Below are 27,377 nucleotides of genomic sequence, written 5' to 3' on the forward strand. Positions count from 1 at the left end.
CTTTCCCTAGAGAGGAGGGGGTGCATTGTTATTTGTTCCCTGAAGCGGTACTTTTTTACCAAATAAGATTGTTTGGATGAGTGAGAATGGTCTCTTAAGAGAGAGACAGAGAAATTCACTAAATGTAGACAATGCCTCCGCAAAGTGAAATGTGATTTGCTGCAGCCAACAATTCCACACATTCATGCAGTCACTATGTCGGTGGATGTTGGATCGAGATCGGATGATTCAAATTTTGATGTAGATTTTGAGTTTTTAAGAAAAACTGGAATACCGAACTTGAAATCTAGACCGTTCGATTTCGACACAACGACCACCCGCCACCTACTTACTAAGTGTGTGAATTGCTGACTGTAGCAAATCCAAATCCTTCTTTGGGGAGGTGCTTATTACCAGTGACAAGTTTGAGTTAAGCTGAAGCAATCCTTGTTGGCTTAAAAAGCTGATTTAACTCGCACTTGATGAAGAAAATAATCTCAGTTATTGTCTTCCCCTTTAGAAGTTGAATAATGTTGTATTCAATGCTTCCTACGATTATTCTATAAGGTTTTCAGTTAACTGATAGTATTATTCTACATTTTTTGGACTCAGATAGTTGTGTGTGGAAATCGGACAGAAATTCAAGATGAGGTTAACCAGGCGATAATTCACGAACTAATTCATGCATTTGATGACTGTCGGGCTGCAAACTTGGATTGGACTAATTGTGCTCACCATGCTTGTAGCGAGGTTCTTTTTTAATACTGCCCTTTTATTCATATGACTTTGATGTAGTTTTATTTATTAGTTTCATGTAATCAATTTTTCTTGATGATTATGTGAAACAGATACGAGCTGGTCATTTAAGTGGTGATTGTCATTACAAACGGGAACTTCTACGAGGATTTCTGAAAATACGAGGGCACGAACAAGTATGCCATTTCTTTCCTTTCTCCATTTTTACAAAATGTTTTTTTTTTGGTTGAATATTTTTGTAGATAATGTGAAGCAGTTTAACAGGAAGTACTAGAGTTGCGTAAGTTTGTGACAAAGGCTTTAGTATTTGAATGCTTCAAAGTATTTTATTTGAGATATGCCATGATAATTTGAACATTAAGCACTGGCCAACTTTTTGTCTCCTATGTCATTGGTAAAAGAAGAAATTCATGAAGATGAGTAGAAGATAATAACAGGGTTAGAGGGATAAGGGTTCCCCGTAACGTGAAAAAAAACACATAAACAAAGCTACAAGAAAACTAGAAGATTATGAAGCTTATGCTGAGTGTGCAATCGTGCACTTTGTTTAAGAATGATAAATTGAGCCTAGAAGCTTATGCTGATGCATGGTATGCCGATTCTTTAGGCTTTGTTTGGAAGTTAGGAGGGAAAGGTAGGAGAGGAATTTGAGGCAAAGGAAGGAGACAATCGAAATGGAAGAGATGATATTCCCCCACGTTGCATGAGCGTTTATTTTTCTCTACATAATTAAAACCCTCCTATATGGGGGAACTAAAAAATGTATTAGAGGTAGGTTTTGGAAGGCTTTGGCAAACTCTCCAAATCATATTTCTCTTTTTTACAATATCCTATAAACAAAAAATATCAATCATTAGCATTCTTAATTGTTTTCTCCCAAACAAGCTGAGAAACTCCTCTCCCTCTCCCTTTCCCTTTTCTTCCCTACATACAAATTACTTCCTCCCTTCCCCTGCAAACTCCCTAAACAAAAACTTGGTGGAAAGATGATCCACTTCCAGATGTTGCATCTTTCTAGGAAGTATCTGGTTACTTGGAAGAGCAAAAAACATAAAATGGTGGCAAGGCCTTCTGCAGACTCAGAATTCAGATCCACTGCTCGAAAGGCATATGTGAGTTATGGCTAAAAATCATTTTAGATGATTGGAAAGTCAAAATTAGATCTTTTATAAATGATTCTCATTGCGTTGCGGTGTCCTATATTTTAGACATCACTCATGTTCGTGTTGTATATAGTGTCTGCACTTTATAACTTTAGACTACTTTAATCATGTTCCGTCTAGATTACTTTAGGATACTTCAGACCAATTTAGTTGGGGATAATGATCAATATCTAGACAGGGATAATGATTTTGTGTCCCCTTTTGGCCTTGTGTAATGGTTATATATTGCTGTACTCTATCATTCTCAATGAATTAGATTTCCCAAAAATTATTTCCAGATTTCTTTGTTTCACATTGAATATTTTTTTTTTTTTTGTTTAAAAATATTATGGCGTTTAGACTAACTAGTTCAATGCTGAATTAATTTAATTCACCCTGAAGGAATGCATCAAAAGAAGAGTTTTGGCATCGTTGACTTCAAATCCGTATTGTGCTGGTTCAGCTGCCAAGGATTCTATGGAAGCTGTATGGGATGTTTGTTACAATGATACAGCACCTTTCGATAGAGCTCCTTAAGAATTGTATGGTTGTTTGTTACTGACTTATGATATAGAAAACCATTGTTTCCTTTCTTTGGCTTGGAACTTTTTAAGGTGACCATAAATGTAATTCAAATTGAATAAAACAATGTCTTATTTATATTTAGCTGAGATTTTTATTCTTTTCAAGTTGTAACTTCATCCGGAAGCTTATTTTCTTCTCATAGTTTTATAGATTGTCATGTACCAATGTTAAATTAACACTTGTGTTGTACACTGAATCCAAAATTGCTTGGTTATTAACATTGGTTCCATTATTTGGCTAGCAGCCATTGTTGTTGAAGTTATAGTATGTTGTTAACTCTATGTAGACATGACCTACTGATAAACGTTTATTTTTTTTATTCTGTGCTATTTTTAGATAACAAGATGCCCAACCTATAAATTTTGACACAAATCAATTTTTATGCTCAAACTATAAATAGGGCAGTGCAAGCAAGCAAGTTATATTTCTACATGTTTACAAATTTCTTTTTTCTTTCAAAATTGTCTACAGTCCACCAGTCACATACTCACATCCAATACTTGCTTTCTTTTCCCTTTAAATAAAATATCAACCAACTGATAGAGAAAAGAAGTTGGAAAAATATATAGAAGATCCCAGTATTCTTAAAATGCCTAGATGCAATCAGAAATTAGATCCAGAAAAGTTGAACTAACAATAAGCATAAAAAATCCTCACAACTAATCTAAGATGAAATAATTATATTAAAGCTTGTGGACAGAACATCATTAAATAAACTCTCACAACTAATGTAATCGACTGCCTGAAAACCAATAAATCATTTCATCGCTTGCTAGTGGCATCCATATTTAGACAAATCCAACCAATCTAATGAGCAAACCAACCAACATTAATTGAGTCTTGCTAGGGCATTTCCGCATAATATATATGATAACTCCTTATCAGCATAGTTTCTTTTGTTTATCTTCTGTTTGGTTATAGTTTAGCTATGTCTTTGATAGTAAATTCAATATTGAGTCTTTAAGTTGTGAAGGTGTTTATATTGATAATTTCTTCCTAACTAGACAAATTTCGAAATGTTGTCTTTCTTTTATGTTCAGCTATTGCAAGTGAACAGTTGAAGTTGAATAATGTAATAGAAGTTACAAAGTCATCGATATGATGCACTGGTGTTGAAAAGCTCAAAAAGAGGTGGAAGTTGCAAGGATCGTTGAGGCGAAGCAATGAGTTGCCTAGCAAAGAAGAGCATTATGCATAACCTCTTTGTGTTGCCTAGCAAAATAAGTTAAAGATTTCACCTTCCGAACAAGAAGTGAAAGTTTCAACCAATCCTCTTTATGTGTAATTTTAAATCGTCGATTGTTATTATGTCTTTGAACATGAGCTAAGTCTCTTTTGATTAGGAGTTAAAATGAGCTTACTTTAATTTATTTGACTATAAATTCTTATTTATATATTTATGCAATTGAAGTTTTACATATTCAATGATTCTTGTGTTTCATACTTTCCTTTATTTAGCTAGTTACGAATCGAAATAAAGATTACTTCAGTATTGAAAAATATATAGTAATAATCGGAATTAAAGTAATTGTTTTTGAGACGTATTTGTTGTAGGAACTTAGAAATTTATCATGTGTTCACAATAATTTAGTGATCTTTAAAGGTTTGGAGAACAAGGAATCACACAAAGAATTGAGAGTTATTGTTATGAAAAAAAAGGGCTTTAAGTTAAGGAATTGGACTTAATCTGTTTTGATAATTTGACATTTCATATAAAAACTCAATTAGAGATGTCAATGGATCAAATTTGGATAGACTACTATAGTATATGTCACCGTATGTATCAATTTCAATCTCCGTACAAGGCCATGCCCACATAAGTATCAATCTCAATCTCCGTAGCCATACTCTATGTTACCTAATTATTCATACCAGTGTCCTCCATTTGAACTAAAATAAAATATTAAATCATAAAATACCAAATCATTTTAACACAATTAAGAAAATACTCAGAGTTCTTTAATATTAAATCATGAAAATATTTTTTAATTTAGTGATATTTATAAAAATAAAATCAAAGCGAAAGTTAATAACTACTTTAAACACAAATTTATTTGAATAAAAACAAAACAAAATTTAGAATTTTTTATCATATTTTATTAAATTAATTGTTAACTTTATATATGTCTTAATTATGGATTATTTTTATTTCTCTTTAAAAATTAAGAGAAATTTAACAAACTTTAATTGTGATTTTATTTGTATATTTAGATTGGTAGCTTAAATATTGTTGGTCATGATAAAATCTATGTATTCGTTGACATTTATGTATATAAATATAATATGCAGATGTAGTGATGAGTGAATAGTAAACTACATGTACGCATATTCACTCATATCTATTTACTTTTACTATTTACTTTTACGAATAATTATTTATATTTACACTTGTATTTATAATATAAATTTTTATCTTATTAATTGTAGATATTTTTTCAAGTATTCTATTGGTACGGGTCTAATAGCGAAAATTTAATAGTCATACAGTAAAAAGAAGAGAATTTAAAGTCCTAATTGTTTTTAATTAAATTTTATCAAATCATAACTTTTATCTCGATAACAAATCAAATTAAACAATTTTTTTTATTCACTTAAGTATTATTAACTTTTTTGCAATTGAATTTATACAAAATTCTTGTCGATACAACATTTCTTATTTCTTATAACGTTTTACTTGCACAATTTAGTATACTCACCAAATTACCATCAATGCATCACCCTTAAATTCAATGTTTTGTTGAGAGGACAATACCACGTGGCACTATTAGTAAAATAGACACACAAATTTATCCAAAAACACCTCTCTATTCTTTCACTTCTACTTGACAAGACAAGCTATAACCGACAAATTAGCCCATTTCCCCTCATAGCTACTCCCAGTTTATCATCTAATTTGAATTCTAACCACCTATGAAGATTGTACCCAAAAAAATCACTCTCTAGCAACACTTAGTGTGGCACATTTTACCCCAAAAAATATTTAAAATAGTGAAATATATAAAAATTACGATAAAATTTGGTTTCAATTAAACAATATCCAAAGTAAAAAAAGTAACTTAATCAATTGTGGAAAACATAACAACCAAACAAAACAAAGTTTATATCCCGAATGTCACATATCAAAAAATAATAAATATGAATTGTTTATGCTATTCAGTTAAATCAAATAACATATCAAAAACAATAAATATGAATTGAATATAATTCTCAATAATTACCACCAAATCATTAGCAATATTTATCATATAATTTAATAATTATCGACACTAAATCATCAACTATAACAATCATCTAAGAGCATCACCAATATCTTAAGTGAAACAATAATAAGAGAGGATCTCATATCATCAATCAACCACATACTCTATTGTTGTCCCCACAACAATACTAGTTAACAAATTGTGGTGTGCGAGCCCAAAGGATCATGAAATATTCATATCCTAATTAAATACTTAATGTTAATCGAAGAAAACATGATTGATTAAGAAGAAGAAATGTATTTTTTGTTGTTCAAGACATTAAGAACTCAATAAGTAGTAAGATGTCAAAAAAGTATATTTTGAGATTCACATTCTTCAAAAAAGAATATTAATTTTATCACTGCTAACATGATGTCGTTGAAAGTAAACAAAATTGATGAAACACAATAAAAACATACCTTGCACTTTCGTAGTTAGGAAAAACAATAGAAGATCATATGCAAACATTAAGTTAGAAATCAAAGAATCATGTCTCCATGCCTCAAGGCTTTCTAATTACCATCTTGCACCCCTTGAGAAATAAGATGGGACAACTTGTTCATAAATAATACAGATGTATTTTGAAGGAATATTATGTTAAGGAGGATAATTAAGATGTAGGTAAAATATCACCTAACAAACATAAAAATTACAATGTTTTTACTAGGGACACAAATATAAAAAAGCTGAAGTTGAACAAAAAGTGAGAAATTCAATGATAAAAAATTGAAGTCACCTTTGTCATCCACAAAATTCTTTTATGAAAAATAATCGAAACAAAAGTAAATTGAATGTCCAACTTGAAATTCAGATTGAATGTATACAATATAATCAATAATAATATTAAAAACAATATACCTAAATATTTTTAGAAGACTATAAATTTAAATTTAAAAATTTAAATATTAAAATTTAAAGTAAGATATTATTATGATATATCTTCTTTGCACCAATCAGCCTCCTTGCGCCTTACGGGTTTACTCGTTCGTTGACTCGCACACATGTCAGACTCTTTGGTCCGTATTTCAAGACGGGTCGAATGGAGAGTCCACAAGCCGACGCCAGGAGCGCGCAAGTGCCGAAGCACGTCGAAACGACGCACGCTGCCGTCCACAATCGTGATGATGACGTCTTCGCGAGCATTTCAACAACCCAGACTTAGGCCACCATCACAATCCGCGTCGTTCGATGTCTCGAGTCGATTGGCGGACTGACACAAACCGTTCCACATCCGACCAAAACACAAATTTTTCTTATGAAAAATAACCAAAATAAAAGTAAATTGAATGTCCAACTTAAAATTCAAATCGAATGTATAAATATAATCAATAATAGTATCAAAAACAATATACCTGAATATCTTTTGAAGACTATAAATTTAGATTTAAAAATTTAAATATTAAAATTTAAAGTAAGATATTATTGTGATATATCTTCTTTAGTTCTAAATATAATAAAAGTTGATATATTTGATTCAAATTTAATTTGAATTAATGATATTATTTTTTATTAATTCAAACTTTCTTTTATATTAGGATTTAAGAGTGATTTATATTTAAAATTCTTGTTCGAATATTTTTAGGATTCATAGAATTTAATTTTTACTTTAGAGATCTATTGTTTTTAGGATTTGATAGAATTTATCACTAAATTTATTAAAACCTAAAATATAGAATTTATATAATATTTTTTATATCTCTAAAATAAGAAAACTTTTGTTTTTTATTTGATCCTAAATCAAATCTTATTTTCTTAAAAAAATTGATAATTCTTTTAGCATTTTAATTTCTTTTTAACTTTTCGATATTTTACATTTTTTTAAAGTATATAGTAAACACATTTCTATTTACAAAGGAATAGGAATACTAGATATAAATATTAATTATAATTTTTAAGTTGTTGTTTGTCAATTCACTAGCTATATATAGAATTATATATTCATGTAATTTTTCCATTTTTCAAACTAAAAATATAATAAACACAATCAAAATTCCAACTTACAGAGAAAAAATATCAGATATAAATGTTGGTTATAGTTTAATGAAAAAGTTATTTAATTTATAAGTTTGTCCATTCAGTATCTCTATTAATTAAATATATTCTATATCCATTTTGTATCTTTTCTGATTTAAAATTATTTTCAATTTTTCTTTCTTAGTTTCTATGAAGATTCTAACTTGGATAGGGCTCAGAAGGATTGTGATGTAATGCAATTGGTTACGAATATAAAATTCTGGTTTAGTGGTGGGTTGGTGGTAAGTTCATTACTGTACCAATTGATAGTATACCACAATTTGCTTTCCTAATTTATTATGGCTACTTTTAAGTTTATAAGTGAACCCAACATGATACTCCAATTTTCCCTAATATATCTGATTAATACCCCCAATGACAAAGTCATGTAAAACTTTAAAACATAATCTACCATGTATAGATATTAGTAATGAAGCAATGTTAAGAGGAATAACAGTTTCTCATTTTCATTGATGACAAAATAGAATACACAGATACATCACAGACAAAACTAAAACCCAACCCACATAACTATTCAGAACAAAAATATACTAGAATCATCAACAACAATATTTTGAACCATCTTTTAACTTTCCAATCCCAATCTATATTAACAATAGAATTCAAACCTTTAGGGTTTAATCCACTTCCTCCATCTTGCTCTCCTCAGCACCATCCTCTTCCAATGGAGGCATATCAACATCATCACCACCAGTCTCATCCTCATCAATGCTAAGACCCAACTTCAACATCCTATGAATCCTTGAAGCAAAGGTGTTTGGATCATCAAGGCTAAAACCTGAAGTCAAAAGGGCAGTCTCAAAAAGCAGCAGCACAAGGTCCTTCACTGACTTATCATTCTTGTCAGCTTCAGCTCTCTTCCTCAACTCCTCCATAATGCCATTATCAGGGTTGATTTCCATGGTTTTCTTGCTTGACATGTAGCCACTCATGCTGCTGTCTCTCAGAGCTTGAGCTTTCATGATCCTCTCCATGTTTGCAGTCCATCCATATTCGCCAGTGACCAAACAGCAAGGGGAGTCGACAATCCTGTCGGAGACAACTACCTTCTCGACTCTGTCTCCCAGAATGTCTTTAATGACTCTGCAAAGATCCTCAAATGATTTCTTCTTCTCCTCTTTTTTCTTCTTTTCTTCCTCAGTTTCATCATCCAGTTTTAATCCTTCTTTTGTTGCTGAAACCAATTTCTTTCCATCATACTCTTTCAGTTGTCCAACTGCATATTCATCGATGGCATCAACCATGAAGAGAACTTCATAGCCCTTCTTCTTGAGTCTCTCCAAAAATGGAGAATTTTCCACAGCCTTTTTGCTCTCTCCTGTGATATAGTAAATGTCTTTCTGGCCTTCTTTCATTCTGGTAACATAGTCCTTCAAGCTTGTCATCTCATCTCCACTCTTTGTAGAGTGGTATCTGAGCAAATCAGCCAATTTGGTCCTGTTCTGGCTATCTTCATGAATTCCCAATTTCAAATTCTTGGAGAAAGCATCATAGAATTTGTTGTAGTCTTCCTTGTTCTCAGCAATCTCATTGAACATCTCAATACACTTCTTCACAAGATTCTTCCTGATCACCTTCAAGATCTTGTTCTGTTGCAACATCTCACGAGAGATGTTCAGTGGCAAGTCATCAGAATCAACAACACCCTTCACAAATCCAAGGTACTCTGGTATGAGTTCCTCACAGTTATCCATGATAAACACCCTCCTGACATAAAGCTTGATGTTGTTCATCTTCTTTCTAGTGTCAAACAAATCGAAGGGTGCCCTTTTCGGGACGAAAAGAATAGCCTTGAACTCAAGCTGGCCCTCAACAGAGAAATGCTTCACAGCCAAGTGTTCTTCCCAGTCATTACTCAAGCTCTTGTAGAAAGAAGCATATTCATCCTTGGTGATCTCTTCTGGCTTTCGCAGCCAGATTGGCTTCTGCTTGTTGACGAGTTCCCACTCATGAGAAACCTCCTTAATCTTCTTCTTCTTCTTGGAATCTTTCTCCTTGTCCTCATCAACTTCCTCAACGGCACCTTCTTCCTCCTTCTTTGGCTCATCATCTTCATCATCACTGATCTCTTTCTCAGTAGTCTTCTCAGTCCAAAGGTAAATTGGATAACTAATGAATTCAGAGTGCTTCTTCACAAGGTCCTTGATCCTCCTCTCCTCCAAGTATTCCAACTGGTCACAACCAATCAATAGTTAGTTCAATACAACCATTGAACAAAAATTATTATAATAGTTTATGTCTTTAAAAGAATAAATCACCAATTTAGTAGTTGAAATCATCATAAATTAATAACTGAGTCAAGGTGTTTAATCTATGAGACTATATTGACAATGTCTTACAAATTTAAAGATTAAATTAACACACCAAAAATTAAATCAGAAAAACAAACTTCTCTAACAAAATATCATTGATGGGTTACAAATATAAAACAACTTTTCAAAAATGTAAAAAAATAAACATGGAAAAAAACCATTTTTTTTGCACAAAATTTAGAAGGGAGTTGACTTGTTAATCAAACTACCTGATCCTCTTTGAGGAAAAGAGTGATCTTGGTTCCCCTACCAAGTTGCTCGCCATCAGTATCTCTTGTAACAGTGAAAGAACCACCAGCCTGTGATTCCCAAATGTATTGCTCATCATCATTGTGTTTGGTTGTGACAATCACCTTCTCTGCAACAAGATAAGCAGAGTAGAATCCAACACCAAATTGACCGATCATGCTCACATCAGCACCAGCCTGCAATGCCTCCATGAACTCCTTGGTTCCAGACCTCGCAATAGTACCCAAGTTGTTCACCAAATCTACAAAAATAAAAGATCCAAAAAAGGAACTTTCAGCTACTCAAATTCCAAAATGAACAATTTTTTAAACTTAAATAATACCAAGCATGATTTTAAATTACGGCCTGCAACTACAATTACGGCCGCAATATTACAACAACATCACAACCACATTTTAAACCAATCCACCACATTTTAAACCAGTCCACCACATTTGTCCGCAATATAAAAGTTTGTAAAATAACCACAACTGCAACTACAATTTTAAGACTATCTATAAATTGGTATCAGAACGATATTTGTGTCTGTGTCAGTGTTTCATAGTTCAAAACTCTTAAAAAGTATGGAATTCTGACATTACCTGCTTTGGTCATGCCAATGCCACTGTCTATGATGGAGAGTGTCTTATTGGCTTTGTCAGGCACAAGCCTAATGAAAAGCTCTGGTTGGGCATCGAGCTTGCTCTTATCAGTCAAACTCTCAAAACGAATTTTGTCCAAAGCCTTTTGCACCAAAAAAATCATACATCCAGAAACAACGTCAGAGAACATTGAATTGCATGAATCTAATAATAAAAAATCAACTAGAGAGAAAAAAAAGAGAGATCGTGCTTACATCAGAAGCATTGCTAATAAGTTCACGCAAGAAAATCTCCTTGTTACTATAGAAAGTGTTGATGATAAGGCTAAGAAGTTGATTGATCTCAGCTTGGAATGCGAATGTCTCACCGTCTGCCATGGAAATTCAATACAGAAGCGAAGCTTAGAGAGAGCGAATTGCAGAGAAAATTGAAGTGTTAGTTTTTCTGAACGAGTTAGTTGAAGAAATGGAATAAGGAGAGAGATTAAATAGAAGGAGAGTAACTGGTTCTCGATTCTTCTATAGTTCTCGCGATTATTTTCTTGCTTTGTTTATGCAGTTAGGTAATACGGTGTCGTTTTGAGATAATCGAGAACGTTCTTCTGTTGTAACGGTTGAGTCTCGAATATTCCTCTGTTTTCTCTCCCTCTAAGACGAATACAACCTGGCGCGGGAAATCAGAGTAAGACTCTTTTTTTACCGTATATGTTATTTTGGGCCCGTTGATAATATTATTATTAAAAAAAATATTTTAATTTTAAATTCAATCATTTAAAAGATTAATATTTTAGATATTTTTTTATGATAGAAATCATGTTTTTTTTTATTAATATAATAAAAGATGTTAAAAAAGTTTTCATTCTTAGCGAATTTTATTTTTGATTTCTATAAGATTTTTATTTTTATTCTTTAGTCTTTAAATTATTTGTATTTACTTTTAATCTATATTTTAAAAAAAAAATACTTGATACTTCAAAAAAAATTTCATAAAATCAAAAGAGAGATTAAAAATAAATAAATTTTATTTAAAATTAAACTTAAAATGTTATAATTTTGGAGTGATTATATTTAATCGGCTTAATTGCACTTTTGGTCCCCCTATTATAGGTGAAAATCGAAAGTAGTCTCCCCATTTTGTTTGTCCCCAATTTTAGTCCCTCAAACAGAATTTGAGTTGATGAATTGTCATTTTTTTAATGACGTGTCAATAAAAGGGTGACGTGACATACGCTTATGTGGAATAAACTCATTATTATATTATTTCTGATTAAAAAAATATAATTTATATTTTTAAAAACCATTATTATAATTGTGACAATATTTTTAAAAATACAATTTAATTGTTAAAATTAAGTTAAAAGAAAAACAGTCCCAATTCAACAAAACCCTAAATCAAAATCTGAAGCAGAAGCATATGAACATCTGAAGCAGAAGCATATAAACTAGCTTGAACCCTAAATAAAAAAACAGCCCCAATTCAACAAAACCCCCAAATCGATGAAACCATCACACGACTCACCAACTTGATCTTCCGCGGGAACCGTATGTCCGAACAGGCCTGGAAAAAGAGGTACTGACTCCCTCTCCTTATCAGTCGAGTTACTTCATACCTTTCCTTTGCCACTCAAGTGTACGGCATCCGTCGTGCTTAGGCCCCTTCTTCCATTCCCTAATGAAAGAGTCCACCACTTGCCTCAGTAGTCTCAAATAGGGCGTGCATGCCTGCCTCTTTTTTTAGTAGGTGATTCACTACCGAAGCGAAGAAAAGGTTGGATCAAGAAAATGGGGTACTACGAGCCCTCTTCCCCACGCATCTAACCAGCTCGCGTGGTTCACCGGAACACTCATTCTTCCATTGGGGACAAGTGCACGAACGACAACTCCAAAACGTCACACATTCCCTCTGCCCCACGCATCTAACCAGCTCGCGTGGTTCACCGGTTCCACCGACTAGACTCTTTTCACGATTTGGGGGTTTTGTTGAATTGGGGCTGTTTTTTGATTTAGGGTTCAAGCTAGTTCATATGCTTCTGCTTCAGATGTTCATATGCTTCTGCTTCAGATTTTGATTTAGGGTTTTGTTGAATTGTGGTTGTTTTTCTTTTAACTTAATTTTAACAATTAAATTGTATTTTTAAAAATATTGTCACAATTATAATAATGGTTTTTAAAAATATAAATTATATTTTTTTAATCAGAAATAATATAATAATGAGTTTATTCCACATAAGTGTCTGTCACGTCACCCTTTTATTGACACATCATTAAAAAATGACAACTCATAAACAAACTGGGGGGACTACTTTCGATTTTCACCTATAATAGGGGGACCAAAAGTGCAATTAAGTCTATTTAATCTATATAAAAATAAATATTATTATGGTATTTAAAAAGAAAACATTTAACTCTAAAATTTCCTTATATCTAAATATGTATTTCAGTGAGTCTCGTTTTTCTTGAGAACATAATCAAAATAAAATAAAAATATATGTATATTCAAAATTTAGATCAAATTTATTATTTTTATAATTAATTTTTATTTATATTGTATTCTGAACAGAGTATAGTTGCACATTTGTGTGTGGATTTTTTACCTATATATCCTACTTTTGAAAAAACTTAATCAAAATACCCCACTTTCAAAAACTGTTACCAAAATGCCCTACTTTTTAGGACAAGAAGGAAAACTCTCCCTGGGGGAGCGATGCACCAAAGGAGCAAAAAATTTTCCCCTAGTAGGAGGTCGTTGGCCGGGGATGCGACCTCCCAAAGGGTTTTTAAAAAAAAAATTAATTCGTTTTTTGGTTTTAATTAATTGTTAATAATTTAATAAATATTTAAATTAATAAATAATTATATTAAATAATAAATTTATAATTAATAATAATACTACATAAATAATAATAATAATAATTATTATTATTAATTATTATTATTGTTATTACTATTAAAAATTGTTATAATTAAAAATTATTAAAATTATTAAAATTATTAATTATTATTATAGTTATTATTATTAAAAAAATTTATAATTAAAAATTATTTAAATTAAATTAAAAATAACTATTATTATTAATTATAATTATTATTATTATTAATTATTATTATTGTTATTATTATTGTTATTATTATTGTTATTATTATTAAAAATTGTTATGATTAAAAATTATAAAAACTAAATTAAAAATAATTAAAATTAAAATGGGAAATTAATATTATAACTATTAAAAGTAATTAAAATTAAAAATAGTTAATTATATTATAAATTTAAAAGAAATTACATTAATAACAAAAATTACATTAATAACATTAAATAAAATATATTAAATTAATCAAAAAAATACATCTTATTAATGTCCACCTAAATGACCTACAGTTCCACATCTAGGATTTGGTCGAACTCGTCTAGCCCTTTGAACGAGTTGAGGTTCTTCTGGTTCATCCTAATCATTATCCTGAACGTTAGTTGTAGGTGGATTAGAACCACTACCAGTTGTTTCCATATAAGTTTGAGACGAAATATTATACATGGAGTCAAACACAACATAAGCCGACTCAGGAGTTGTGCACTGAGTTCCAAACAAATTATAGAAAAGTCCACTTTCTGTTGGATGACTGGGGGTTAGTATTTCTGGAACCGGAACGTAATACTGAGTCATTGGTGGATATGGAACTTCTGTAGTAGGGACATGTAGATGAGGTGATGATAGAGACGGTTGTGTCATGTTTTGTTGTTGTGGGCTTGATTGGGAGGTCGGCGGAACATAAGGATACGACAGTGGTTGCAAACGGGGATCACGGAGATATTGTTCGACCGATATAAATAATTTGGTGTGTTGTCTAAACCAAATCATATATTCTTTGATGTGGCATAAAAGACCTTCTACGATCTTACCTTGCAACACGTAATTGTGATGCTCATTCCAATGTTGAATTTCTTCCCTCCAAACCCAATTTCAGTTATCATCAACCCCATGCCTCATGTCGACCTCATGGTACGCTCTCATGTCCTCCGGTAGTTGTGGTATTTGTTGATGGAAGTCGAACTGAAGTGTGACCCTATCTGTATGATGTTTTTCAACAATATGAAAACAATGCAGATAGGTACATGCAGTCCAAGTGACCATCTCTTCCTCTGAAACTTCATGTTGGAACATGAGATAAGGTCTCCAATAGAACTGATATTTAAAAAAACAAGCTAAAGTAATTATAACAAGTATTAAAAACAAAATATTTAAAAAGTTCAAATAAATGTGAATGAATATATTACTTCGTCAACCATCATGTGATCAATTGTTTTTCGGTATCCTTCTATGTCGTTATGAGGAACTTTACCGAAATTTAGACCATCAGAATTAAATCTGCCGAATATATTAAAAATAAAAATTATAATAAATTAGTAAAATGGTTTTAAAAAAAGAAAAAATATATATAAAAAATTTATTTGCAATGGTTACCTTTGTGCAAGTGGAAATATCCATGGATTGAGTGATTCTGGAGCGACACAAGACAAACGATACCATGCCCAATTTTGCAACAACAATGCACAGCCTCCCATAGACATTACACTGGGTTTCGTTGCAATACATAGTTCTCTATATAGTGAAGCTAAAACGGCTGAACCCCAACTATATTGGGATGCTTTTTGTAAATCTCCTAACAGTGAAAGATATTTTAAATGTACCCGGTTGTTGGATTTGTCAGACATCAATAACCCTCCAATCATACATAGGATGTATGCTCGACAAGATGCTTGTTTTTCTAATACAGATGCATTTTCATCAACATCGTCAAAAGTATCCTTGAGCCACTTTAATTTAATAGAGTTACCTTTTGTTGCTCCTTGAGGTGGGATAACTCCTAAGTACAATAAAATAAAATAACAAAAAATACAATAACAAAAAATAAAATAAAATAAAATATAATACAATACAATACAATAAAATAAAATACAATAAAATACAATAAAATATAATACAATACAATACAATACAATAAAATAAAATACAATAAAATATAATATAATAAAATAAAATAAAATAAAATAAAATTCAATAAAATTAAATAAAATAACATAAAATAAAATAACATAAATTAACATAAATTAAAAGTCTACGACGAAGCCTTCCCACCTATACCAAACAAAGGATATTGGCCACAATATGAAGGTATTAAGTTGTGTCACAATCCACTAATGCGGAAAGTCAAGAAAGGTCGGCCAAAGAACAAATGCATTAGAACAGAAATGGATACTTACGAAAGAGTACCCAAAAAATGTGGATTATGTAAGGTATCTGGTCATACTAGGAAACATTGTCCAAACGCTGCGGGCACATCCACTCAAATTTGATGTATCATTTTTTTTAATGTATGTTCTTTGAAATTTATAATTTAATTTACTATTTTAATTTTAATAATTTTTAATTATAGTAATTTTGAATAATAATAACAATAATAATAATAATAATAATAAATAATAATAATTATTTTTAATTTAATTTTAATAATTTTTAATCATAACAATTTTTAATAATAATAACAATAATAATAATTAATAATAATAATTATAATTATAATTAATAATAATTATTATTTTTAATTTAATTTTAATAATTTTTAATTATAACAATTTTTAATAATAATAAGATTAATAATTAATAATTTTAATATTTATAATTTAATTTTAATATTTTTAATTATAACAATTTTTAATAATAATAACAATAATAATAATTAATTATTATTATTATTATTATTTATTTATGTAGTATTATTATTAATTATAAATTTATTATTTAATATAATTATTTATTAATTTAAATATTTATTAAATTATTAACAATTAATTAAAACCAAAAAATGAATTAAATTTTTTTTTTAAAACGCTTTGGGAGGTCGCATCCCCGGCCAGCGACCTCCTACTAGGGGAAATTTTTTTGCTCCTTTGGTGTATCGCTCCCCCAGGGAGAGTTTTCCTTCTTGCCCTAAAAAGTAGGGCATTTTGGTAACAGTTTTTGAAAGTGGGGTATTTTGGTTAAGATTTTTCAAAAGTAGGATATATGGGTAAAAAATCTTTTGTGTGTGTGTGTGTATATATATATAACTACATAACTTATATATACAACTCAAAAAACAAGGAATCCCTTTAAGCAACTGGATACCTATATTAAAAACTGTATCTGCACTAAGTTTATTGAAACTAGGAAGTTTGTTACTCTTTCATTGGCTAAAGTATGTGCTCCCCTTCAAGAAAGAGGTATTGGATTGAGCATCAATACCAAAGTTGATTGTGTGAAACTTTATTGGGATATACTTCACTCATCAAAGCAATGGATTGTCACTCTAAAAGTCTATTTTTTTTTGTTTTTTTTATTTAGAAATAACAAAACAATAACGACTTGTGTTTCTTCTTCTATCTTGATAGCAATGAAAATTATCTCACTTTAATAGCTCTTGGAAGATTGTTGATGTGACTAACATATCTTTTTGAATAGATAAGTGGTTCGACAATGTCATTTTTAAAGAGCTCAATATCCCTGAAAATGTAAGGAAACCCTGTTTGCAAAGGTTGATGGTCTATCCACAATGAGGCACTTGGTGTTTTCCATCTTGATTTTCCTATGCTCATCCTATCTTAATTAGTGGAATCAAGTTTATGGTTATTCTTGTTCAACCTTTGAATGATAAGTTGGTCTTGAGCCCTTCAATATTTGGTGACTTGACTTTCAAAGTAGCTTATTTAGCTCGGTCCATTACAAAAAACCAATCAACTAGTTAGGCCAAACTCATTTGGTCTTCAGTGATCTCCCTTACTTATTCATCGATCCTTTGGAAGCTCATTCGTATTTTCTTTTCAATTAATGATAACCTTAGAAAGAAAGGGTTTATAATGGTGTCTTTGTTGTAGCCTTTGTAATCATGCTTTTGAGGGTGCTAATCATTTTTTTAATGCCCATTCGCATCTCAACTTTGATAGATGTTCATTTCAATTTTTATCTACTACCAATTTACTAAATGTTATTTAGAATAATTGGAGTACTCAGGTGAAAGACCTTTTGATTTCTAGCATTACTAGTATAATTTGATATATTTAGTATTTCATGAACAAACTTCGTTATGATAATGCTAAACGATTTTGTAACATTCGCTAAACGATCTTATAAACGTTCAAAAAATTAATAGTAAAGTAAGAAACTCTCATGATGTACTCTACATATGATGACGAAGTACATAAACATGTAAAAATCACTATGTGATTCTCTCTTTATCTGACTCTTTAATTTCTGCAAAATTTACTTTGTTATCTAATTTAGTTATAATTGGCGTTCAATGACGAATTTATGTTTTAGTGAAGATTAATAGAAACATCATTGTTAGGATTTTCTGATTTAGAATCTTATCTTGATTTCATATGTTGAATGAATTTTTGTTTTTAACATTAAATTCAACATCTTATACTTTGATTTAAACTGAAAATTTTGTTTTCTAAGTGTTTCTATTAATTGTGATTCATTGAGATTTTTTTATTTGAGACCCTTATGAATTTGATTAAAGATTAAAACCCTTCCAAATACTCCAATAAAATTTCTGTTTTTCTTGTACAAATTACTATATGTTTCGCTTTGCTTGATTCCAATACCATCAACGTTTCGAATGTAATTTTCCAATATACTAACCTAGCAAAATACATGTGCATTTGCATGGGTCATGTGTTGTTTTCATAGTTAGAAGTAGTATGTCATTTGGTCAACTAAATATTGTGTAAAATACATTTTTATAAAATGTGTTTTTGAATATATTTTTTATTTTTATAATTTAAAGTTTTTTTTTTTCAATCTTTCATCACTTGCAAATCCGTTTCTTACATTGATGCTTAATCATTTAAAAACCGTTTTTGCTTCGCTTGATGATTATTCAAAATAAAAGGAATACTTGCTTTATTATAATCCAAATAGAGATGGTTAGGTTCTATTTTAACGCTTGTTCCATGATCATAGTTGATCATATCCTTTTTGATGCTTAGTTGACTACAAATTCTATAAAATTAATCAAGAATTGTTCGGTTAATGTTATGATCAAACTAGATTGGGAATATAAAAACAAATATCTTTTAAACTCACGGTTTATCCGAAATAGCACGCTGTCAATCGATTGACTACCTTTAATTGATTGTTTAATCCTTATTTCTTTATCGTTGTTTTTATTTATGCTATTGACCGAATCAGAAATTTTGGTGGGATGATAAAAGTTTGACTACCTTATTTACTACATTATTATTTTTTAACCTATTTGATCATTGAGCTTATTAATATAATTGTTGTTTATTAACTGATATTATTATTATGTACGTCTTAGAATACATGCAGAAACATTTTAATTGATATTATTATTATGTACGTCTTAGAATACATGCAGAAACATTTTAATTTTATCGTTAGTGACTTACTTTGTTCTATGTATATCAATATCAATAACTTATAATGAGTTTATCAATGTCATTAATTTTATCATTAGTGATTCATTTTGTCCCATGTATAAGCTATATTAAATTAGAAATATAGAAGAGGTATAGGAAAATCAAATTAAACCATAGTTTTGACATTCGGTTTGTCCCGCATATATCAACATAACTATATTAAATTAGAATATAGAAAAATTGTAGGCTTAATTGCAATTTTAGTCCTTATATTTTTACTAATTTATAAAATCGGTCTCCATATTTTAAAATATGACATCTTTAGTCCCTTATTATGATTTTTAACTAAAAAAATTGTGATATGACATATTTTTAATAACATGATATATGATACGATGATGTAGAACAATTAACATCCATGAAATCGCAATAAAACTCTTTAAAAACTTAACTTTTAACTTTAGAAAATTTTCATTATTGTAATTTAACTAATGACATATAAATAATTAATGCATTAAAATATTCTATATCATAAAATTGTATGTCACATCATTTAAAATATGTCAAATCATCATTTTCGTTTTTTAAAGTATCGACATTGTATGCCACATCATTTTAAATATGTCAAATTCACATTGGCGATTTCTAAAATAGGCGGACCAATTCCGTAAATTATTAAAAATAGAGAGACAAAAACTGAAATTAAGTCAAAATTAAATTAAAATATAGATATGACTATCAATTTGCCTCGTGTATACCAACAAAACTATATTAAATTAGAAATATAGAAGAATTATAGAGAAATTAACTTAAAATATTATTTTGACTAATTGATAATATTTTCATGTATGTGAGCTTTCTAAACGAAGACCTTGACCTTGAGACTATTTTTAAGTGAACCTTTTAAGGATCTTTCTAATTTTTAAGTGAGCCTGCTGCTAATTTAATCTTTAAATTATAAAGTAATTTTCAAGAATAAAATACAAATTAAAAAATTATATATTATAATTTAAGAATGATCATTATTATGTTATTAGTTTACCATTAGATATTTTTTTAGTGAGACATAATAAATTTTTAGTGTGAAAAATCTTTTTACAAAGTACCTTCTGAGTCTACTATTAATTTAATTTTTTAAATTAACAGAGTAAAATTTGAATTGTTCATTTTTTTATCATCATTAGTTAAGATATTAATTTTTATGTTATTAGTTTATAAATTGATATTTTTTTGGCAATTTATATAAATAACTTTTGTTGTGATAATTTTATTTTATTTTTCATTTTTTATAGCAATGTATAACTATTTTTGATTTCCTCTTGTTCACTGTTCTTATTTTTTATTATTCTATTTTTAAAAAGTTGAAAAAAACAAAAAATAAAAGAAAAAAGTTATTTATAAACTTTTTTTAAGTTATTTATATTTTGTTAAGGAAAAAAAAAAGAAATGTATAAAATTTTAACTGACAAAGTGTTATTATTTTTAATTTTCTTCATAACTTTTCTTTGTTGAGCCAAACAAACTTTTCCTTTTACTTTTTTAGGAAAAAAAAAAAGCTTATTTTTATTGAACTATTAGTAATCAAATGAGAAGAAAGTAATTGAAGAATAGAAAAAGAAACAAAAAAGTATAACCTCATTGACTTTAAAAAAAAAATTAATTAATAATAATAGCTTACGGGGCATTCCGAGAATTGAACTCGGGACCTCTCGCACCCTAAGCGAGAATCATACCACTAGACCAAATGCCCTTCTTTTGTTTATGAAAATCAAATAATTCTATTTAAAAACAATAGATACGAAACCCGTCGTAGATTCGCAATACTCTCTTCTTTACCCAGTAACTGAATCCTGAATGCACAGCATCGCAAGAACGACACCACTTTTTCACAAACACTCCTTCAGGTTTCTCTCTTCGCTCTCATTATTCCTTTATTTTTATTCCATTAATTCTTTAATTTTATATTTTATATATTTCCATTCGTTTTTGAAAAATCTTCTAGTTTCTCATTTTGATGGGAATTTGTTATAAGCTTTTGATTGAGTTTGTTAGGGTTTCCTCTCATAACAAACAATCCTATGCAAGGAGTAATAAAATGAGATCTCACTCCTTTAAAATGAACAATAATTTACTTATAAATATATAATAGAAAAAAGGATATGCAGTGTCTTTGTAAAATAGTTTCTCATTTTTTTATTAGCATAGTAATTAAAAGAGAGTATAGCAATTTTTACAGTGTTTTTTTGCTATTGCAGCAAAATGCAGACAAATGTGGCCGATGTGGTTGCAATACTGTTATAGAGACCTCTAAAATCTTTGTATTGCGGATACAATTGCAGTCTAACTTTAGTTTAGAACTATGCCATCAACCATTGATCCGAATCCTTTACAATGAGTAATTTTGTTGTTAGTGTAAAGTGAGTATATAAACCATCAATCGTTGTTGAACAAATCAATAGTTGGCGACAAATCATTAGCATGTTTTTATATGAAATGTTATTTTCTGACTATACTAACGACTTAATTCAAATCCAACAAAATTTGGCACCTGTCTTTGTGGGTATTCGAACTTTGATACGCTGTGAAATGTTAGAGCTGACAATTTTTGGTACTTTTATTTGGGTTATTAACCTTATGTTGGAAGTTAGAACATTATTATGAACAATTTCACACCAAATGATAATCCTAGTTTGATTGAAGTAAATATCTATCGATGTTTCTAATGAAAGTGTTAATGGCTGTCTGAAACTTTTGGTCTAGTAACTGAAGTTAGTTTATATCCCTTCTGTTGTCACTGTGAACACAGTATGCTTGTTGGTATTGTTTGTGAATTGTCGATTACCTTTTGAATACAGTTATAAATTATAAACACCTTTCATTTAACCTAGTGTTGTCAACTCCGGATCGCAGGAAACAGCAGTTTGTTCAATCCCGCTATGCTATAGTGCTAAAGTGCCGCAATAGCGGCAATTTGACAAAACTTTGTACTAAATAGCGTATTGCGGAGTAATAGCGATTTGTTCAAATTCTGCTATGCTATAGCAGCTATTTAACAGCACTATGGAAAATGGCTATTTGGCCAGAAAATGAATGAGACAATTAAGAGGTTGTTTTCATTCATATCAATTAATTTTATAATGATAATCTTATTGGAAAAAAGTGATATGGAAAGTATAACTAATAGAAGGGTGAGAAATCATCCAAAGAACATCAAGAGAAAATAAAGTATATGCTCAACAATGCAAAGTATTACAAATTTCTGTTATAATGGTGTAGTTTGGAATTGCATATTGTAGTATAGCTTGTCTTGGTTTGACTTTGGTGGATATCTAAATGCAATCAGTGTTTATGCATGAAGTTGCTTGCATCTCTCCAACTGTGTAGATTTTACAAAATGTCTGGATGCAAATGCATGATTGATAGTTTTTTCTGTTTGATTTATGAGCCTAGTTTTGTATATATGATAGTTTTTAGGTAACCAAAACATTTTGTTGATTGGTTCTTTCTGTTTGTGATGCTTTGTTCAGTGATAAAATCGATTCTCCCAAGCACTGATTGTTGTTTTTGACGTCAACACACTCTCAACTTAGCCATATTTTGGTGGTAGAATCAAATTGAGTCAAAATTGAGTGGTGTGCTTAATTAAATGGGGGGTGAGGAGAGGAGTGAAAAAACCAGGAGAGTGGTTTTTGTGACTGTAGGGACGACTTGTTTCGATGCACTTGTAAGAGCTATGGATTCTGAAAATGTAAAGAAAGAGTTGCTTGCAAAAGGGTATACCCATCTTCTCATCCAAATGGGTCGTGGATCCTATGTTCCTACCAAGGTAGTTTCAAACATTATTCCCTGCATTCTCGTTCTCTCCCTTTGATCAGTTCTTTCTTCTACGTTTCAAAAGTAGTTACGGTGGCATGCCAATTTTGTATCTAATTTTTAGTATGCATTGAAATTTATTAGTCTCACCTATTTAATGATGAGAGAGATAGACAAAAAATTTTCCCATGGTGCAATATTTTTATGTGAACGTTTATGTTAGAGAATTTGTCCTCATTTTTCATGTGATATTGTATTTTCATTTTTGTGCTGATAAGTGATATGAGCTACTAAAGTTCATGCGTGCGGAATTGTCACTTTAAACATTTGCTGACTGAACTTTATTGCCTTAACTTGATACCATGGCTGTCAGTTCATGTAAAGGATTTTAGAACAGGAAGATAAAGATGTGGAGAAATTTGTAGATAAACTTACCATGTTTAATTTGCTTTGACAAAAAGCTTAGGTCTGTGGTCTGTTTACTTTGTGAAAAAAAATTGTTTCCAGTTTCTAAAACACGTGTTCATTTGAACTTACTAATAAGAAGATGTAAGACTCTTGAAGTGAACCACTGTGATGGAGAGAAGACGAAACGCTAACTTGGGATGATGCATTTTTAGAAATAATGAAAATAATTATTTTGGCATTTTCATTGTTTTCGAAAATGCAGACAATTGTTCACTTCAATAGTCTCTTATCTCATTGTTTGCAATTAAAAGTAACTTAAATTTTAGAAAATAGAAAATTTGTTCACAAGTAAATGGACCCTTAAGTACATAAGTTTATAACTTTTGTAATTGAAGTATCTAAGAGTATCCTTTATGTAGCTGATACTTCTCTTTTTACTGAGTTAATTCTGGTTATTAATTTTTATCACAGTCTGAAGGAGAAGGTTCACTATCTGTAGATCACTTCACTTTTTCTTCAAGTATTGCAGACCATCTCAGATCTGCTTCTCTTGTCATTAGCCATGCAGGTATGCTTGTTACAACCTATGAAGCACAAACACCTCTAATATTAGGCATGGCCCAGTGTCCGACTGATAGAGCAGAGATAAGATAGAATTAGATGAAGAGAATTATTGTATTAATGGATATGAAAACATAAAATGATTCCAGAGCTAATACTCCTCCGTTAGAGAAAACAATTCTCTCATTGCCCAACCTCTAAGATGTAACTGAAAAATGAAAAACAACTATTTATTAGTGGAATACTAACTAACTATGCCAGCTAGACAATCACACTTTTCCTGCATTCCCTTTCTTATTCTTTCTCACATATACTCGCCACTGCTTAGGCCTCACCTCATCTCTATTAACTAACAGATCCCCCTCATCATTCATGGGGCCCAACCCATTCCTATCACCAACACACGTCAGTGTCCAACATTCGTACGACACATGTGGACTACTTAGACAAGTGTTCCAAAAAAATATTTTTTTTCTTTGCTTCGACACACCTTAGACACTCCTTGAACACCTCTCAAGTTACTTTTATAGGGGTTAAAGATGTGTCGAAGTAGACATGATCGGTAAAGGGTCAAAGGCATTAAATTTGATTACATTATATTTAGCTTTTTGGTATAGTAGATGGATGAATGATGTGAAAAGTTATAATATTTTGTTTAAGAAATTTTTTTGTAGTGAAATAAATTGCTCAATTTATAACTTTTATAGATAATGTTCATATTTTATTTAATTATAATAAATAAATAAATAATTATATATTTATTGGTGTTGGTGTCCTATACTTTTTGAAAGTAGTAGTGTCGACGTGTCCGTTTCGTGTTAGGTGTTTGTGTCTAAGTCCGTGCCGTGTTAAGTGTCTGTGTTTGAGTCCATGCTTCATACGTTACAACTTGTCTTTTGCATGTTTCTTTTCACTAATTACTATGCAGTTATAACATATTATTATGTGATTTTCTGTACACTACTTCATTAGAATGCCTAGTCTCTACAAAAGGTTCCAGCTAAATCCCAACCTATCAAAGATTCTCTATTATTTCCTCTAGAATGAAATATAAGTAAAAGGGTATATGGAAAGTTAACGTATCTAATCTAAAACTGTGATGAAATACGTCAACTTTTTAAGTACCCTTTTTGAAAAGTACTTTAGTTATCCTTGGGATCCAATCAAAACTTCACGTCTCTCACCACACACCTTTTTCTCATGGTGGAAGTCAGGAAACCGATTGATACTTCAATATAGACGAGTTCTCCTAAGAATTTTCAAAGTCGGGCAGACTTTCCCGGTTGATGAGAACTTTCTCTCCATTGGCATTAGCCTGGATTGCAAGGGCAAGAGCTGAATTAATGCACTTTCAGTTCCCAATCATTTGTCAAGAATGGAGGCAAGGGTTGACTAGTAACCTCTGTGGATATAGATGACTTATACAAAGAAATTAGATGCACCTTTGGTGCTCTAGGATAATTTCAGCTTATAAGCAATTGAACTGATTTTCTCCACAATATCATAAGGTCCATAAAATCTATAACTCAATTTCTGATTCTCCCTTTTAACCGAAGTTCTCAATTTGTAAGGCTGTATTTCTTCAGAAAAACTATATCTTCTACCTGGAGTTCTACTTTTTCTAATGTTTGTTGGCCTTGTTGTGCAATTTGTTTCGTGCTCGCATCAAATGATCCCTCAATTCATCCAACATGTGATTTCTTTCAACCATCAACTGTTAACCTCTACTGCTGATTGAGTCGCAAAGGCCTTAAGAGGTCCAACTTAGCAGCATAATTATATTTAGCATTATTCCAAAACTCTGCTAATTGATCCATGTGGGCTCTTGGTTGGTTCCGTGCAATTTAAACAATTTAGTCCAAACGGTATTAATCAAACCAAATGGTATTAATCCATTAAGTCTTACTATTTCCGTGTTTAGAATGTCAGCAATACCTCTCATAGTGAAAGCCTGAAAGGATGAAACTTTCTTCGTGCTTTATAGCCTCATCATGAGTTAGATACACTGTTTGTTATCTTGCTGGTTACCATTACCTTAGGTTTATTGTTTTGTTCATTATTGTTAATTATTAATTTAATGGCAAGCTTTAAAGTTTATGACAAGCTTTTTAAATAGAATTTTGTGAGATTAGTAGGAAGGGATTTTTATTCTATTACTCTGACTTTGCACAGGGTCAGGTAGCATATTTGAGACATTGCGGCTACGCAAACCATTAATTGTGGTTGTAAATGAAGATTTGATGGATAATCATCAAAGTGAGCTTGCAGAAGAACTTGCCAATAGAAAACATCTGTATTGTGCAAGTCCTCAAACACTCCATCAAACTATAGCAGATATGGACCTAAATTCTCTCCTTCCTTACACTCCAGGTCATGCTACACCAGTGGCCAACCATATAAACAGATTCCTTGGTTTTCCGGATGATTGATCTAAAGTCTTTCATTTTTTTTTCTTGTTAAAATTCTAGATGACGGGTAATAATATCTATTTTGGTACTCCCTCTCTTCTTTTTTAGTTGGCAGGTTCTTAAGAAAAATTTGTTCTTATTTGTGTTTCGATTGTAAACTTTAATGTTATATTGACTACTTTTTTGTCGATTATACCTTTTATGAATTATTTTACACTTACATTAATAAAAACCGAGTAAATGAGTGAGTTAGCCAATAAAAGTTGATAATATATTTGAGTGTTAGCAAGACACTCTTTAACACAGTCCTTATTATTGGTTGAAATTCACACGGATCTCCATCAAATTGTGTGGTTTCCATTTAAATTTATTAGGATCTATATTAATTTTAATCAATAAAAAATAGTGTATTGCTAGTATTATTCTCAATTAAAAGAGGTCATTCTTTTGTTTGTGCAAAACATTCTTAAAAGGCATATATATAAGAATGGAGGGAGTGCAATATTTGCTTGATGTTGAGGTATCGAATTTTCTTTCAATAAATCAGGCATGACCAAAACAGAAGCTAACAATAACATGTCTGAACATTTTGATGGTTGTTCAGTCCCTATGTTTGCTCAGTTTTTTGATTTTTTTTCGGATCCTAGTTTTCATGAATTGTAGCTTCTTCTCACTTGGACACACGGCTGTAGGTAGTACTGTTTGTTTCTATTTCCTTATTATTCAGTAATTTTATTTTTGCTTGCATTAACTTGATTAGTTGAAACTCTAATGATTTGGAATTTGTAATTAAAACATGACTAGAACACTAATATTTGCACATCAGTTTCTTTAGTTCCAAATTATTTTTATCTCTACAAATTAAGACTAGTTTATCATGTATAGTTTCCTTATG

General features: G+C 30.5%; 3 protein-coding genes and 1 non-coding gene across 6 annotated transcripts in view; 2 read left to right on the top strand and 2 right to left on the bottom strand.

Annotated features, from left to right (window-relative positions):
- The window catches only part of LOC101511021 (mitochondrial inner membrane protease ATP23-like), a 3,816-nt gene extending 1,111 nt beyond the window's left edge, over positions 1 to 2,705 (top strand). For both annotated transcript variants that reach the window (XM_004516813.4, XM_004516814.4), the window contains exons 4-6: positions 592 to 729; positions 828 to 911; positions 2,280 to 2,705. In XM_004516813.4, the coding sequence (XP_004516870.1) occupies positions 592 to 729; positions 828 to 911; positions 2,280 to 2,414 (357 nt within the window). In that variant the 3' untranslated portion in view covers positions 2,415 to 2,705. The remainder of the gene's footprint in view (positions 1 to 591; positions 730 to 827; positions 912 to 2,279) is intronic.
- A 5,450-nt stretch (positions 2,706 to 8,155) lies between these two features.
- On the bottom strand, positions 8,156 to 11,346 carry LOC101511551 (heat shock protein 83). The gene is made up of 4 exons (XM_004516815.4): positions 11,132 to 11,346; positions 10,878 to 11,019; positions 10,257 to 10,537; positions 8,156 to 9,906 (listed from the first exon to the last, which is right to left on the bottom strand). The coding sequence occupies exons 1-4, from the start codon at positions 11,252 to 11,254 to the stop codon at positions 8,353 to 8,355; spliced, it is 2,100 nt and encodes a 699-aa protein (XP_004516872.1). The 5' UTR covers positions 11,255 to 11,346; the 3' UTR covers positions 8,156 to 8,352.
- A 9,624-nt stretch (positions 11,347 to 20,970) lies between these two features.
- Positions 20,971 to 21,042, bottom strand: TRNAP-AGG (transfer RNA proline (anticodon AGG)). The gene has a single exon. It is a non-coding gene; the product is annotated as a tRNA-Pro (tRNA).
- A 7-nt stretch (positions 21,043 to 21,049) lies between these two features.
- On the top strand, positions 21,050 to 26,675 carry LOC101511879 (uncharacterized). 2 transcript variants are annotated; one of them, XM_004516817.4, is made up of 5 exons: positions 21,050 to 21,196; positions 21,548 to 21,709; positions 22,820 to 23,118; positions 23,985 to 24,081; positions 26,247 to 26,675. In XM_004516817.4, the coding sequence occupies exons 3-5, from the start codon at positions 22,939 to 22,941 to the stop codon at positions 26,501 to 26,503; spliced, it is 534 nt and encodes a 177-aa protein (XP_004516874.1). In that variant the 5' UTR covers positions 21,050 to 21,196; positions 21,548 to 21,709; positions 22,820 to 22,938; the 3' UTR covers positions 26,504 to 26,675. The 2 variants fall into 2 exon arrangements, with proteins under 2 accessions (XP_004516874.1, XP_004516873.1); XM_004516816.3 differs by lacking the exon at positions 21,548 to 21,709 and having other exon boundaries at positions 21,071 to 21,196.
- Positions 26,676 to 27,377: the final 702 nt, after the last annotated feature.

The sequence above is a fragment of the Cicer arietinum genome, chromosome 8 (genome assembly GCF_000331145.2).
Source record: "Cicer arietinum cultivar CDC Frontier isolate Library 1 chromosome 8, Cicar.CDCFrontier_v2.0, whole genome shotgun sequence".
Classification (NCBI taxonomy): Eukaryota; Viridiplantae; Streptophyta; class Magnoliopsida; order Fabales; family Fabaceae; genus Cicer; species Cicer arietinum.

Bases quoted from the DNA above. Each gene is read 5' to 3' on its own strand.
- LOC101511879 (XM_004516817.4), top strand. From the start codon at position 22,939: ATGGGGGGTGAGGAGAGGAGTGAAAAAACCAGGAGAGTGGTTTTTGTG. The intron at 23,119-23,984 runs GTAGTTTCAAAC...TTTTTATCACAG, and splicing joins GATCCTATGTTCCTACCAAG to TCTGAAGGAGAAGGTTCACT. The intron at 24,082-26,246 runs GTATGCTTGTTA...GACTTTGCACAG, and splicing joins TCTTGTCATTAGCCATGCAG to GGTCAGGTAGCATATTTGAG.
- LOC101511551 (XM_004516815.4), bottom strand. From the start codon at position 11,254: ATGGCAGACGGTGAGACATTCGCATTCCAAGCTGAGATCAATCAACTT. The intron at 11,020-11,131 runs GTAAGCACGATC...TTGGTGCAAAAG, and splicing joins TTATTAGCAATGCTTCTGAT to GCTTTGGACAAAATTCGTTT. The intron at 10,538-10,877 runs GTAATGTCAGAA...TTATTTTTGTAG, and splicing joins CATTGGCATGACCAAAGCAG to ATTTGGTGAACAACTTGGGT.